The sequence below is a fragment of the Melanotaenia boesemani genome, chromosome 13, assembly GCF_017639745.1.
Source record: "Melanotaenia boesemani isolate fMelBoe1 chromosome 13, fMelBoe1.pri, whole genome shotgun sequence".
Classification (NCBI taxonomy): domain Eukaryota; kingdom Metazoa; phylum Chordata; class Actinopteri; order Atheriniformes; family Melanotaeniidae; genus Melanotaenia; species Melanotaenia boesemani.
The window spans coordinates 9,402,904-9,416,186 of record NC_055694.1 but is presented as its reverse complement, the minus strand read 5'-3'; the positions used below and the strand labels follow the sequence as shown (position 1 = coordinate 9,416,186).

The window sequence follows — 13,283 nt, the reverse complement described above, 5'->3', positions numbered from 1 at the left end:
CCAGACTTCTATGTGTATTGAAAGACTTAACATAGTTTTACACTTAGAAGTATAAATTAAATAAATGTCAAGTTAATGTCCTCTAGTTTCACTGTTTATTGACACTTGTTTCTCTGCAGGGACCATCTGGACCAGCCGGACCTGCTGGAAAGGATGGAGCTAATGGACAACCTGGCCCCATTGGGCCACCTGGACCTCGTGGACGCTCTGGAGAAACCGGTCCAGCTGTATGTGAAATCAACATGTATCACTCAAAAGCCTGTATAGCATAGCGTTTTGGTGACGTCTTATATCCTGTTTTTTTTCCTTCTTCAGGGTCCTCCTGGTAACCCAGGACCCCCTGGTCCTCCTGGTCCACCAGGCCCTGGCATCGACATGTCTGCTTTTGCTGGTCTGGGTCAGACTGAGAAGTCTCCCGATCCTCTTAGGTACATGAGGGCCGATGAGGCCTCCAGCTCCTTGAGGCAACATGACGTGGAGGTTGATTCCACTCTCAAGTCCCTCAACAGCCAGATTGAGAACCTGCGCAGCCCTGATGGCTCCCAGAAGAACCCCGCTCGTAGCTGCAGAGACCTCAAGCTGTGCCACCCAGAGTGGAAGAGCGGTAAGTGGGTTAAACATCAAAGTCTGATCAACCAGTGAAAATACTGCCATCTAAAAACAAAACAACAGAAAAATAATTCATATTTTGTCATTGAGATTTAGTTTCCAGTACAGAATTCTCATCTAATTCATTCTGCAGACAAAGTCATGCATTTAACCACTGGGCTTTTCTCCTCATCAACCCACCCTTTCTATCGCTACAGGTGACTACTGGGTTGATCCCAACATTGGCAGCACCGCTGATGCCATCAAGGTCTTCTGTAACATGGAGACAGGAGAGACCTGTGTCTACCCAAGCATTGCTAAAGTACCAAAGAAGAACTGGTGGACCAGCAAGAGCAAGGACCGCAAACATGTCTGGTTTGGAGAGACCATGAATGGAGGATTCCATGTAAGTACATACAATCATTATGTATGTTTACAGACTGATTGTGAAAAGACAAACACTAATGAGGAAGCTGCTAACTCCTTTGCCCGTGGTCTTGACTTCACAGTTCAGCTATGCTCAGGGTGGCCCTGATGCCACTGGCGCTACCGTCCAGCTGACCTTCTTGAGACTTCTGTCTACTGAAGCATCCCAGACCCTCACTTATCACTGCAAAAACAGCATTGCCTACATGGACCAGGCCACTGGAAACCTGAAGAAGTCTTTGCTGCTGCAGGGCTCCAATGAAGTGGAGATCCGTGCAGAGGGCAACAGTCGGTTCACTTACAGCGTGTTGGAGGATGGCTGCAAGGTTGGTGCAAAACATAAGCAAAAAAGTTATTTTGGTCATTGCATTATAAGGGTGTAGTTACACATTTTTCTGTTCTCACCCAACAGAGACACACAGGCCAGTGGGGCAAGACTGTCTTTGAGTACAAAACACAGAAAACCTCCCGTCTGCCAATCGTGGACATTGCTCCTATGGACATCGGAGGAGCGGATCAGGAGTTTGGAGTGGATGTAGGCCCAGTCTGCTTCTTGTAAAATGGAGTATCACAATGGCCCCCCGATTCACAGGAAATAAATAAACTCGACCATGAAACATTACACACACTTCCACAATAAAGAAGACTGGAAATTAAAAAAAGAAAATTGATACTTTTTTTCTCACAACAAAGTGCTCTCCAAGTTGTTCTCCCGGGATGTTAGCACTGAAGGGCACCGGCAATATCTGTACACCACACCAGCATTCTCTGTCAACCCGCTTCCTGAGATCCAGTCATGTTTCCCATGGCCCACTGTTGACGGGAATGAGTCAGAGCCAGGAGGAAGAAGGACCAAGCAAACAAGTTATGGAGAACAGAAACATGACTTGATGTCACTTATTTATTGTCTAACCCGAGTGGGCAGAGTTGAGGTAGGACTGGACGGGTTCACTTTTGTAAGTAACACAAGCCCCCTTTCCACTACAGAACAGCCGCACAACCTCTGTCCCAGTCCTACGCCACCTCCCTCCCTGTTTCCCTCCAGACACATTAATACGGCATTTTGAATCAGTGTAGACCAAAGAAAGAGAAATATTTTTAGTAAGTAAATTCAACCATGTGCTACAGGCCTGTCCATCATGAGCTGGAGCAAAATCTTTACTGTGTATTATAAATCCTTGGTTCTGTTGTTGTAAAAGTCTGTGTTTATAAACAACCAGATGGTTTTATATATATTTCCACATTATGTGTGTACATGTGTCTATATGCACACCAACACTTTTTGGAAAGTGAGGTTACATTTGAGATGTAAGTTAAATTTGTTTCCCATCAGATGGAGGCCCATGCCTCATCCAAAAATATTAGCTCTGAAATTTTTGAGGAAAATTGGTTTTACTTTTTTCTTCTAGTCATCCAGATTGTTTGAAGCTACCTCACGGTGAAAAAAACAAAGTGAAAATGCTGAGCTGAAATCTGAGCTGACCAAAACATTAGCTTTCAGATGGATCTGGGGCTGAACGGCCATCTTTGTTTTGGGTTACTCCCTCCTCAGAAGGTGCTATGAGTCCCCTACCCCCTCACCTCCCATCCTTGATTCCCACTAGCCTCACACTACACACTCACACTCCACCCTGGAGGAAAGGTGCAGTCGGGTTAAGACAGGGGAGACAGGGGCCTCCTTCGGGCCCCCGCAGCTGAACAAGGGACTCTGGGGACAGTCGCTCAAAAACAAACCAGGGTGGGTTGTCTCTGTGTGTGTGAGGACGTGTACATTTTTTTGAAGTAATTTTATTATGATCATTTTTGTTTTTATTTTGTTACACCTCTAATTGATGTAAATTGGAAAATAAAAGGAAAGCCTAATTCAGAATGTCAGAATGAAGCTGATTTTTAACTGAGTTTTGAATAAAAACAGAAATGGTGTGGGGATGTTTTCCTTCTTTCAACAGAACCATTCATGTGTGCTTAAATGTTTTTTTCCCTTTGTTTTTTGTTAAACTTGTATTTCTAAAAGTCGGATACTCTAGACTGTGAGTGTGTGTGAAAGCATATGTGTGAAAGTTTAAGAATGTGAAGCAAGTATGTGTTTTCTTATGGCAGAATCTCAACTAAAAACAACAAAACGTACTGTATTCATTGTGCGGATTAAGGGTGGGGCTGGGTGTAGTTAGCTCCTGTTTGTCTGAGCTAATGGACATAAATAAAGAACATACTGTTGACTGAAATCAAGCATTTTTTAGGGTAGTGGTGCACAGAACAGCTGCATCACTACTTGTCTGTACTGTGGCCTGCTTTCTCTCTGGTCTGTCCTGAGTAATAAAAGCTTGACTGAAGCTTTCAGAGACACATTTTTATTAAAAAAAACAAAAACATTCTCATATACAGTTCAGTTTTAATCTACTTGCCAGATGAAGTTAGAAAACACAGCTGGAAAAAATATATTCTAAAAAAAAGGGATGCTACACCCAAAATCCTGCATTAACAGAAATAATCAAGAAATTACAAATAATGGTGAGCTATACTGTGAGCTTATTTAGTGAGTCATGCACCCTACAATGGACTAAGTAGGAATTGCAAATGCAGGAATAATAAGCACCCCCTCACTTTTATTTTTTTTTGCATACTTCAAACTCTACTTGCATTGTGGGTAATGTAGGCATTAACTTTTGAGAACAAAGTGTGGAATTAACTTGATACTAGCCACACTGTCTTCAGAATGTGCACTAAAAAAACTTAACTAAACTTTAGTATTATAGACAGCAAAGCTGCCAACCAGCAGACAGACTTCATGTCAAACTAACTGATCCTCCACCATCGTTTAGTCTTTTGTAGCGTCAAAATGTAGTTTTAAGATCTGATTTATGTGGCAGAACGAGGACATTGGATGTAAAATTATATTAGAATTTCTGTAATTGATTAACATGTTACAAAACTAAGAGAAAACACACTTTACTGTTTTGTCAATATACATTTGGTTCATTTCAACATAATGACTTTTATCTGAACTGAGGTCTGCTGATTCAGATGCCTGCGTAACAAAGCAGTTTCAACTACTAATCTTTGCTTAGGAAGATGTAACTTTTCTCCCAAATACGTAGTTTAGTTCTCAAAATGATTCAGAAATTCATCTTATCATTGGATGTTTTATGAATTGCATTTTGTTAGTCTAATATCATAATATCCTAAGTCATATTTTAAGGTGTTATAGGTAATAGTGCAATCAAATCGGCAACATTAGGAGAGTGCAGTTACGTATCACAATTTAGTCAAAATATAGGCAACTCTGCTATGAGGCGAACGATTTGAAGATTATTACCTGGGAACATCTCACATTCTGACATTTGCAATTAGCACATTGTATTTAACTGTCCACTGGAACCTTATATAGCACTCTTATAACGTTCTCACAATCTCACTGTCAATTTACTTTAAACATTTGAGAAATGAAGACAAAGAGAAAACTTTATTGCAAAGCAAAACTTTACTAAACCACTTTATGAACAATCTGTAGAAATAGATGATTTGCAGTTACAGGATTTTGGTAAATTAAGAGATGAGCTCTGTAAAGAGAGACTGACTGGCAAAGTCAGCAGCCCTTTCCTGTGGGTGAGGCAGGGATGGACTTCCACTGAGGCCAACATGGGGAATGGCAGTGCTCAAGAAGTAGAAAGGCACGTGAGTAATTCTTCCACTGGACCAACACTGTGTACAGAAACAGAAACATCCATGTTGAAGCAGATGCACAACAGGTGGAGAAAGTCATGCATTTATCAGGGTTTGGTAAATAATACATGTGTGTATAATTGTGTGAGTACGTAGCAACAACCAGTCTTTTCCAGCTCTTGCAGCTGGCAGTACGGTTCAATGATCTGATTCAGTTTGAAACTGATTAAACACACGCCTGTAGGGACGATCTACTCTCTTAATCTGCAGGCAGGTGAAATGTTTCTAGTCTGGTTTTTGAGACTTTTGGGAGGCAAAAGACTGCAAATATTGACACTTTTAAAGATGTGCAGATGTTCTATTTCTGGCTAAAGTCACCAAATTATTTCCCAAACATAAATGAAGAAACAATAAAAGTGAAAATATATAAATATATACTTACCACAGTGAGTAGAGCCCCGTGGCGGAAATTTGGGTGGAACTGCATTAGTCTTGGCTCCACACCCGGCTCCCCTTGAACAAAACCACTAAACAAGAAGGAATATTCAGCACATGCAGGTTTACAGTAATAAGGAAGAAATTTGTGAGCTCTAAACAAGTGCCAACTTGAATCAAACAACAAACCATGGCAACAGCTCAAACACAGGGTTGGCTCTCGTCTTGAACACGGCAATGATTGCCGGTCGGTCCATTGCTTGTGGATCACCTGAGAAAACAAATTAAACTGCGTTTAGTCGTCAAAACTTAAATACTGGTGGAGCTTCATGAGGGCGAACAGAAGAAACGTGGGACCTTTAAGAAGCACTGCAAGTCTTTCTCCTCTTGGATCCCAGGCTAAAGACTGAATCTCTCCCCCAACACTGGCAGACAGAAGAGGATGAAGTGACACATACAGCTATAGGGAGACCAAACCTACAAATTAAATGTATGTAATGTACTAAAACACTGTACTTTCTTAGATATTACTTACCACTGGTGTTTGTATAAAACTGATACAAATGGATGCAGCATATTATTTAATTTTTAAGTCCCTGAAAGATGTTTTTTCTGCCAGTTTATACTAAACAAATACTAAAAATATGTTTTGACCTCTGGTTTGATCATAATTAAGCTATAAGATGGCTAAGTTTATTTAAGCACTCTTACATGAGGTCTCCATCTGGTGTGTTAAAGGTTGTCTCTGATAGGTCAGCCACAACAGCTGCTGCCTGCGGCCCTTTCGATGTACCTGTAGGTACTCCTGCTGAGCACAATGTCATTCATTACTTGTGAGGCAACTTGAGAAAACAAAACAATTTAAACAGGAAAAATCTGTTATTTCAGGGTATTTTGTGCACAGACTTGGACGGCTAACCTGGTACGCCAGTGAAAGTCAGAGCATAGATGACGGTCTCCCCCTGAACAGTAAAAAGAAGTCGACTTCCATCTGGACTCCAACAACCAGACTGACCCAAAAAAAATTGATTTAGAAAATATTTTGTCACTGAACTGAACAATAACTTTAAACAGTGATGAGTGTTCACCTGGCAGCGCCCTTTCACACAGGGCCAACGCTCACAAGTCCACATCCTGGTCTCCCAAACCCTGAAGAAAGAGAGTTTAATTTCTCATTTATGCATAAAAGCTTTCTCTCTCCTTATTGTCTTATAGAAATACCTGCTTAACTTCAGACTATGCTGCTAATCCCTCAAATGTTCATAAATATTCATGAAAGTTAAGCGGACCTCTATTACAGCACAGCAAGTGACTGCTGCAGTTCACACAGACTAATCTCAACTGCGTTTTACTTCAAATCTGACGTAGCAGCTCTAAAAAAAAAAAGGTCTGAGAAGCTTCTACATCTAAAGTTTTGCCAAACCTGAAAAGAGCCGACGGTGTGGAGGCCAGGACGTGGCTGCCGTCTGGGGACCAGGACAGGAAGGTGACACCACCTCCTCCAACACGCTGGAGTGGTACACAGCTCTCTGCAGCAACATCCCAAACCTGAAAGATGCATTTATGTTAAAGGGACAATAACAACAACAGATTTGATTAACAAAGACTTTTTTTAATAGTACAGTTAAAGTAGTTGCTTCAAACCATCATCGCTGTGTCCACTGGGGAAGCAGACACAAGAAGAGATCCGCTCGGAGACCAAGCGATGGCTGTGACAGGAGAGTGGCCGGGATGGGACAAGACTTGAGCACAACCAGAAGAAGGCCTAGGCAGGTTGACAAGAGGATATCAGCAATCTCAGCCCAGAAGAATAATGACCCGCTCAAATTAACTGAGTCTCCAATCTGGCCGAGTCTAGCAGAATATCCTGGGGTGAATGCACCCTTACAGACAACCTGGACATTACACACCTGGTTGACAGTGAGCAGGGGTCCACGTGCCAGACCAGTAAACAGTTCTGACACGCAACCGCAAGCGCAGATGCACACAGCGGCTTCCACTGCACTGCTGCAACACTCCTCTGTAGACGATGCTTCAGTGTTGGAGTTGTGGCACTGAGGGAGAAGGACAAATAACACTACTGTCACAAAATCACTGGGAGGTTAAAGAAAATCACTTACATGAGGCTTACTGAGGAGCCTTGACCTAAAGCCGTGATCTGTAAAGCTTTAATTGTAAATCATTTGCCAGATTATTTCTATTTGTTAAATAATGGTAATTTTGATTAGAAGTTGCAATTAAAGTTTATCTGTGTAACTGCACAACAGGAAATAACACAAAACATAACAACTTGCAAAAGCACTATAAACTCTAGCTGTCATTTTGGCATCAGAATGCCCTTTTAAAATTTTAGCAATGATACCTTTTGGGGTTGTAGATCTTAATTGAATCGTCCAACAAGGATACAGCAAATTTATCAGTGTGAGGATGCCAGGCAAAGGCTCGAACTACACAGTCAGACCTGGCAATTCAGGAAGGATCACAGGTGAGGAAGGTCACTATTCCAGTGAATAACACGCAAAATATCGCAAATGTACAGGAAAATGACATCATTTGAAATAATAATGCAAAAATTTAATCAGCAACTATTTAAACTATTATTTTTACTGTGTATTATACATCAATTTTTAATTAAAATGTTTATAAATAAAACATGGTTGTATTAAACCACAGTTTGCTGAGAAACAAACAATTACAGATGTGGACAAAATTGTTGGTAGCCTTCGGTTAATGAAAGAAAAACTCACAATGGTCATAGAAATAATTTGAATCTGACTAAAGTAATAATGAATAAAAATTCTATGAAATTTAACCAATGAAAGTCAGACATTGCTTTTCAACCATACTTCAACAGAATTATTTAAAAAAAAATAAACTCATGAAACAGGCCTGGACAAAAATGATGGAACCCCTTAGAAAAGACTGAAAATAATGTGACCAGAGGGACATGTTAATCCAAGGTGTGTCCACTAATTAGCATCACAGGTGTCTTAAATCTTGTAATCAGTCAGTGGGCCTATATAAAGGGCTACAGGTAGTCACTGTGCTGTTTGGTGACATGGTGTGTACCACACTCAACATGGACCAGAGGAAGCAAAGGAAAGAGTTGTCTCAGGAGATGAGAAAGAAAATTATAGACAAGCATGTTAAAGGTAAAGGCTATAAGACCATCTCCAAGCAGCTTGATGTTCCTGTGACTACAGTTGCAAATATTATTCAGAAATTTAAGATCCATGGTACTGTAGCCAGCCTCCCTGGACGTGGCCACAGAAGGAAAATTGATGACAAATCAAAGAGACGTATAATATGAATGGTAACAAAAGAGCCCAGGAAAACTTCTAAAGAGATTAAAGGTGAACTTCAAGCTCAAGGAACATCAGTGTCAGATCACACCATCCATTGTTGTTTGAGCCAAAGTGGACTTAATGGGAGACAACCAAGGAGGACACCATTGTTGAAAACAAATCAGAAAAAAGCCAGATTGGAATTTGCCAAACTACATGTTGACAAGCCACAAAGCTTCTGGGAGAATGTCCTATGGACATATGAGACAGAAATGGAACTTTTTCCAAGGCACATAAGCTCTATGTTTACAGATGGAAAAATGAAGCATATGAAGAAAAGAACACCGTCCCTACTGTGGAACATGAAGGAGGGTCTGTTATGTTCTGGGGCTGCTTTGCTGCATCTGGCACAGGGTGTCTTGAATCTGTGCAGGTACAATGAAATCTCAAGACTATCAAGGGATTCTAGAGAGAAATGTGCTGACCAGTGTCAGAAAGCTTGGTCTCAGTCGCAGGTCATGGGTCTTGCAACAGGACAATGACCCAAAACACAGCTAAAAACACCCAAGAATGGCTAAGAGGAAAACATTGGACTATTCTAAAGTGGCCTTCAATGAGCCCTGACCTAAATCCTATTGAGCATCTTTGGAAGGAGCTGAAACATGCCGTCTGGAAAAGGCTCCCTTCAAACCTGAGACAACTGGAGCAGTTAGCCTATGATGAGTGGGCCAAAATACCTGCCGAGAGGTGCAGAAGTCTCATTGACAGTTACAGGAATCATTTAATTGCAGTGATTGCCTCAAAAGGTTGTGCAACAAAATATTAAGTTAAGGGTACCATCATTTTTGTCCAGGCCTGTTTCATGACTATTTCTTTAATAATTCTGTTGAAGCATGGTTGAAAAGCAATGTCTGACTTTCATTGGTTAAATTTCATAGAAATTTTATTTATTATTACTTTTGTCAGATTCAAGTCATTTCAGTAACCATTGTTTTTCTTTCATTAACTGAAGGGTACCAACAATTTTATCCACGTTGGTATAATGCATTTTAAACAATAACTGATTTAAAAAAAAAAAAAACAACCTACACGTCACAATGTTGGCACTCACCAGTTTAACACTTGTGAAAACTCAGCGATCATGTCCTCGCTGCTCAGCTGTTTGAAACAAACAAGTAATGTTAATTTTAGCACATTTCAACAAACCTTTTGTGATTAAGTGCAATTTGTTTTTACCCTGCAGACACAACTTACTGTGAGATGAGGAAACAGAGAGCTGTGAAAAGAAGAGGCCCATCTGAGCAAAGCCAGGATACAACCAGAACTCACTGACAGCCATTTAGGCACTGCAAGAGTTGCAGAAGAGTTACTGTATTTGATGAATGCACAGGATCATCAGTTTAGGTCAAAAAGCAATATAAGATTTTTGATTGTCACGTACCTTCTGTATGAGAGGTTGTAATTTCATCCAGCAGCCCAGTGAACCCACCATCCCGCCTGAGACACAGAAAGGAGTTTGAAACGATAAACAATGAAACAACATAACCTCTCATAACATGACACAAATAATGAAACCAGTTGCTGGGTGTGTAGTGTTTGAGGTAAAAGATGTCTTGTTAGATGTGATGTAGTATTGGAGATTTTATGCTTCATGACAACTTGAGTCTTTAGCCAGTTTACTGCTCTTTTAGAACAGGTGGACAATACATGCATGTTCATTACTGGTGTGTTTTTACAGTATAAAAATCATCAATTACTCAGTTTTCAGGTGTTTATAATTTTTTAAACTTAATGACACCAGGTGTAAGCTTACCATCTAAGTACTAACATATATTTTAAGAAAATTTGTAGTTCGGTGTCTTGCTAAATACGACTAACATGAACCCATCCTGGAACTTTTAGATGCAACCCTTCTCCAATACACCTGAATGAAATGGCTCAATTCCTTCATCCACATGTCATTTAGCTCTGCAGATGCCTGGTAACGAGCCATTTATTTGATTCAGGTGTGTTGGGGAAGGGTTGCATCTAAAAGTTGCAGGATGATAGATTTTTAGGACTGGACTTGGGCACCCCTGCCGTAAAGACATGAAAGATCAAAGCACAAAGTATAGCTGTTTTAAGTCACACCACACATTAAATGGTAAGATCTAAAGAGGTTAGCGTCTTTAAAAAATTTCATAAAATCTTCACTTTTTACTCTAAAGATTAAACTTGCACTAGGGACATGACAACTGAAGAAATCCTCCCAGTTAATGGAACAACATTAATGTAAGAAAGTGCAGTGCATTACACCACCAACAATTATAACTATCGCAACAAAGGAATTTCTCTATTGCCACAAGAAAACGGCTGTCTGGATGGAATAAAGTGAAATGATCAACATGAATGAAAAGGCTTTGTAAAGTAGATTTCATTAGATTTTTGCCTACTGAAGTGGCCAGAGAATGTAGGTATCAAAAGCACAAGAATGGGAGAAAGAAATTGTTAAATTAAAATCATACAAATATTTACTTATAAAATAAAGCCACTAAATCTAAAACTATACCCAGTGAAAAGTATGGAAAATAGAGTCCTTTTAATACATGATCAAACAAAGTCTTGACAAATAAAAATGGCAAAAAGAAAGCGAATACATATATAAATTTTAAGTTTCTTTTTTTGGGTTCAAAATTAACTGTGGAAGTTCATAAATTTTAGTACAAATTTTAGTACATAAACACTTGTGATGCCATGTAGTTTAAAACCATCTAGGGATCACCAACTCCGCACCTCTTGAGCCAGTGTCCTGCAGGTTTTCGCTGTCCCTGCTGCTTCAAATGAAGTAGTTCTCCACCAGCCTCTTAACGACCCATTATTTGAGTCAGGTGTATTGCAGCATAAACATGTTCAAAACATGCAGGACATTGGCTCAAAGGGTCCAGAGTTGGTTATTCTCGCTGTATAGTGTGCCGGTATAAATTTTATTCATTGCAGATTTCTCTGTAAGCGTCCTACCATGCTGTTGCACTCCTCATCCACAGTGTTTCAGAGTGGTCCAGGAAGGCTGCCTTGCTGCTGCTCTCTGTGCGGCTGTGGAGCTTCAGAGACTCTCTGGGAAAATGCAGGCTCAAAGGACTGGAGTCCTGAGAAACACCAAAGAATGACAAATAATGAACAACGGACCCACTGAAAACTTGATTACTGTTGTTTCCTGAAAACTTATTAGTGACATATGCTACCTATGAGCTGCAACAATTATGAACCCGACCTGGTTGAGCCCCTCTTTGGTGTTCGTCCCTGATAGTAGTTCATTGTTGGACTCGCACAAAGTGGTCTCTCCGGAGGGCAGCGGAGGAGGGAAAAACGCCAGAGAGCACATCTTCCCCACGGTCAAGCCGACCTTAAGGCCCCCGGAGGTACATAATTGACCCGTCAGGAAATGTTAAACATAGAAACTGAAGCTACGTTAGGGTTCCTCAGACAGTGAACGTGCAGCAAAGCTAATTAGCTAGCTATCAGTTAAAGTGCGATGACAAGCTTGCTGTAGCTACCTTTAACTATTTCACTGTCGTGGCTATTAAAACAAAACATTTATGGTGGACGTTACCTTGTACTGTCCCCGCTTCTGTGTGGTAAATTATAATTGGCTGGGTTTAAAAAATAACACAGCACACACTAGGTTGTTTTGACACAGATTCTCATGTTTAGTCTATCCCGCCGTCCGGACTACGGGAAGCCAGAGGGACTAAAAAAGCGGAGTTTTGCGACAATCCCAACTAAGCCTCGATGTACTGCCTTCTTCAGGCCACAGCGCCACACAGCACCCACACTGAGGCGGAGCTCAGATGGGTGAAATACAGGAATTATTTCCCTTGTCATGAACAAACGGATCTGAGCCCATGTGAATTTCCCGTGTAGTACCCGGAGAAACTCGGGCAAATAATAATAATAATAATAATAATAATAATAATAATAATAATAATAATAATAATAATAATAATAATAAGGGAAAAAACAAAATTTGTTATCAAACAAAACAACGTTCCACGAAACAATATCTTTAAAGACAGAAAGAAACTCGTCAAAGTCATTCTTGTGTACCACCACCACCAGCATACATTTTTATGTATCTTATACCAAGATTAAAAGGATGAAAAAGAACATCCAAACATAATAGATTTAAGATAGACCTGAAATGGACCCAACATTGCCCTGTTTCCTCAGTTATTATTTAATCAATTGAAATGTTTTGTGAAATTTTTGCTGTGTTTTCTTCAAAGTTATTTTATTTATTTTATTTTTCCTATGTTGTGTTGTGACATCATATGTATGTATGAAATGCCAACATGTTTCCTGTTTGAAACTATAGTATTTTATTTTTTAATATTATGTTTCTTTACTTTGCATTGTTATACAGTTCCTCTCTCTCTCTCTCTCTCTCTCTCTCTCTCTCTCTCTCTCTCACACACACACACACACACACACACACACACACACACACACACACACACACACACACACACACACACACATATATATATATACTTATAGTTATGTTTGCTTTAACTGGTTTTGTGCTCTTTTAAATATTGTTATATGGTTTCATGGTTTTGTTGTGTGAAATATAATTGACATTCAAATGCTATTTTTGTACTCTGACGTGTATAAAGTTTTCCTAAATTATGTGTTTTCTAAGCATGTCTCTTTTGTGTGTGTGTGTGTGTGTGTGTGTGTGTGTGTGTGTGTGTGTGTGTGTGTGTGTGTGTGTGTGTGAATTGTCATGTTTGCTTTTGAGTGTTTTCTTCTGTTTTTGGGATTCGTTTTCTTGATGTATTTTCAGTTTTGTTTTATGCTCCTTGATATATGTGTAATTTTTGTTTTGTGAAATTTCTGCGTGTGTCCTGA

General features: G+C 39.9%; 2 protein-coding genes across 6 annotated transcripts in view; one reads left to right on the top strand and one right to left on the bottom strand.

Moving 5' to 3' along the window:
• The window catches only part of col2a1a (collagen, type II, alpha 1a), a 28,890-nt gene extending 25,951 nt beyond the window's left edge, over nucleotides 1-2,939 (top strand). For all 3 annotated transcript variants that reach the window (XM_042004086.1, XM_042004085.1, XM_042004084.1), the window contains 5 exons: nucleotides 120-227; nucleotides 316-604; nucleotides 807-994; nucleotides 1,098-1,340; nucleotides 1,427-2,939. In XM_042004086.1, coding sequence (XP_041860020.1) covers nucleotides 120-227; nucleotides 316-604; nucleotides 807-994; nucleotides 1,098-1,340; nucleotides 1,427-1,573 — 975 coding nt within the window. In that variant the 3' untranslated portion in view covers nucleotides 1,574-2,939. The remainder of the gene's footprint in view (nucleotides 1-119; nucleotides 228-315; nucleotides 605-806; nucleotides 995-1,097; nucleotides 1,341-1,426) is intronic.
• A 1,537-nt stretch (nucleotides 2,940-4,476) lies between these two features.
• Nucleotides 4,477-12,129, bottom strand: aaas (achalasia, adrenocortical insufficiency, alacrimia). Of its 3 annotated transcripts, none has more exons than XM_042004122.1 (17): nucleotides 11,986-12,129; nucleotides 11,647-11,833; nucleotides 11,394-11,521; nucleotides 9,838-9,893; nucleotides 9,651-9,742; nucleotides 9,508-9,554; nucleotides 7,475-7,573; nucleotides 7,023-7,166; nucleotides 6,757-6,877; nucleotides 6,536-6,660; nucleotides 6,201-6,261; nucleotides 6,032-6,122; nucleotides 5,824-5,920; nucleotides 5,470-5,537; nucleotides 5,302-5,383; nucleotides 5,120-5,204; nucleotides 4,477-4,716 (listed from the first exon to the last, which is right to left on the bottom strand). In XM_042004122.1, exons 2-17 carry the CDS (start codon nucleotides 11,755-11,757, stop codon nucleotides 4,561-4,563), a joined length of 1,563 nt encoding a protein of 520 aa, XP_041860056.1. In that variant the 5' UTR covers nucleotides 11,758-11,833; nucleotides 11,986-12,129; the 3' UTR covers nucleotides 4,477-4,560. The 3 variants fall into 3 exon arrangements, with proteins under 3 accessions (XP_041860056.1, XP_041860055.1, XP_041860057.1); XM_042004121.1 differs by having other exon boundaries at nucleotides 11,647-11,778; XM_042004123.1 differs by having other exon boundaries at nucleotides 5,824-5,917; nucleotides 11,647-11,778.
• Between the last annotated feature and the right edge of the window lie 1,154 nt (nucleotides 12,130-13,283).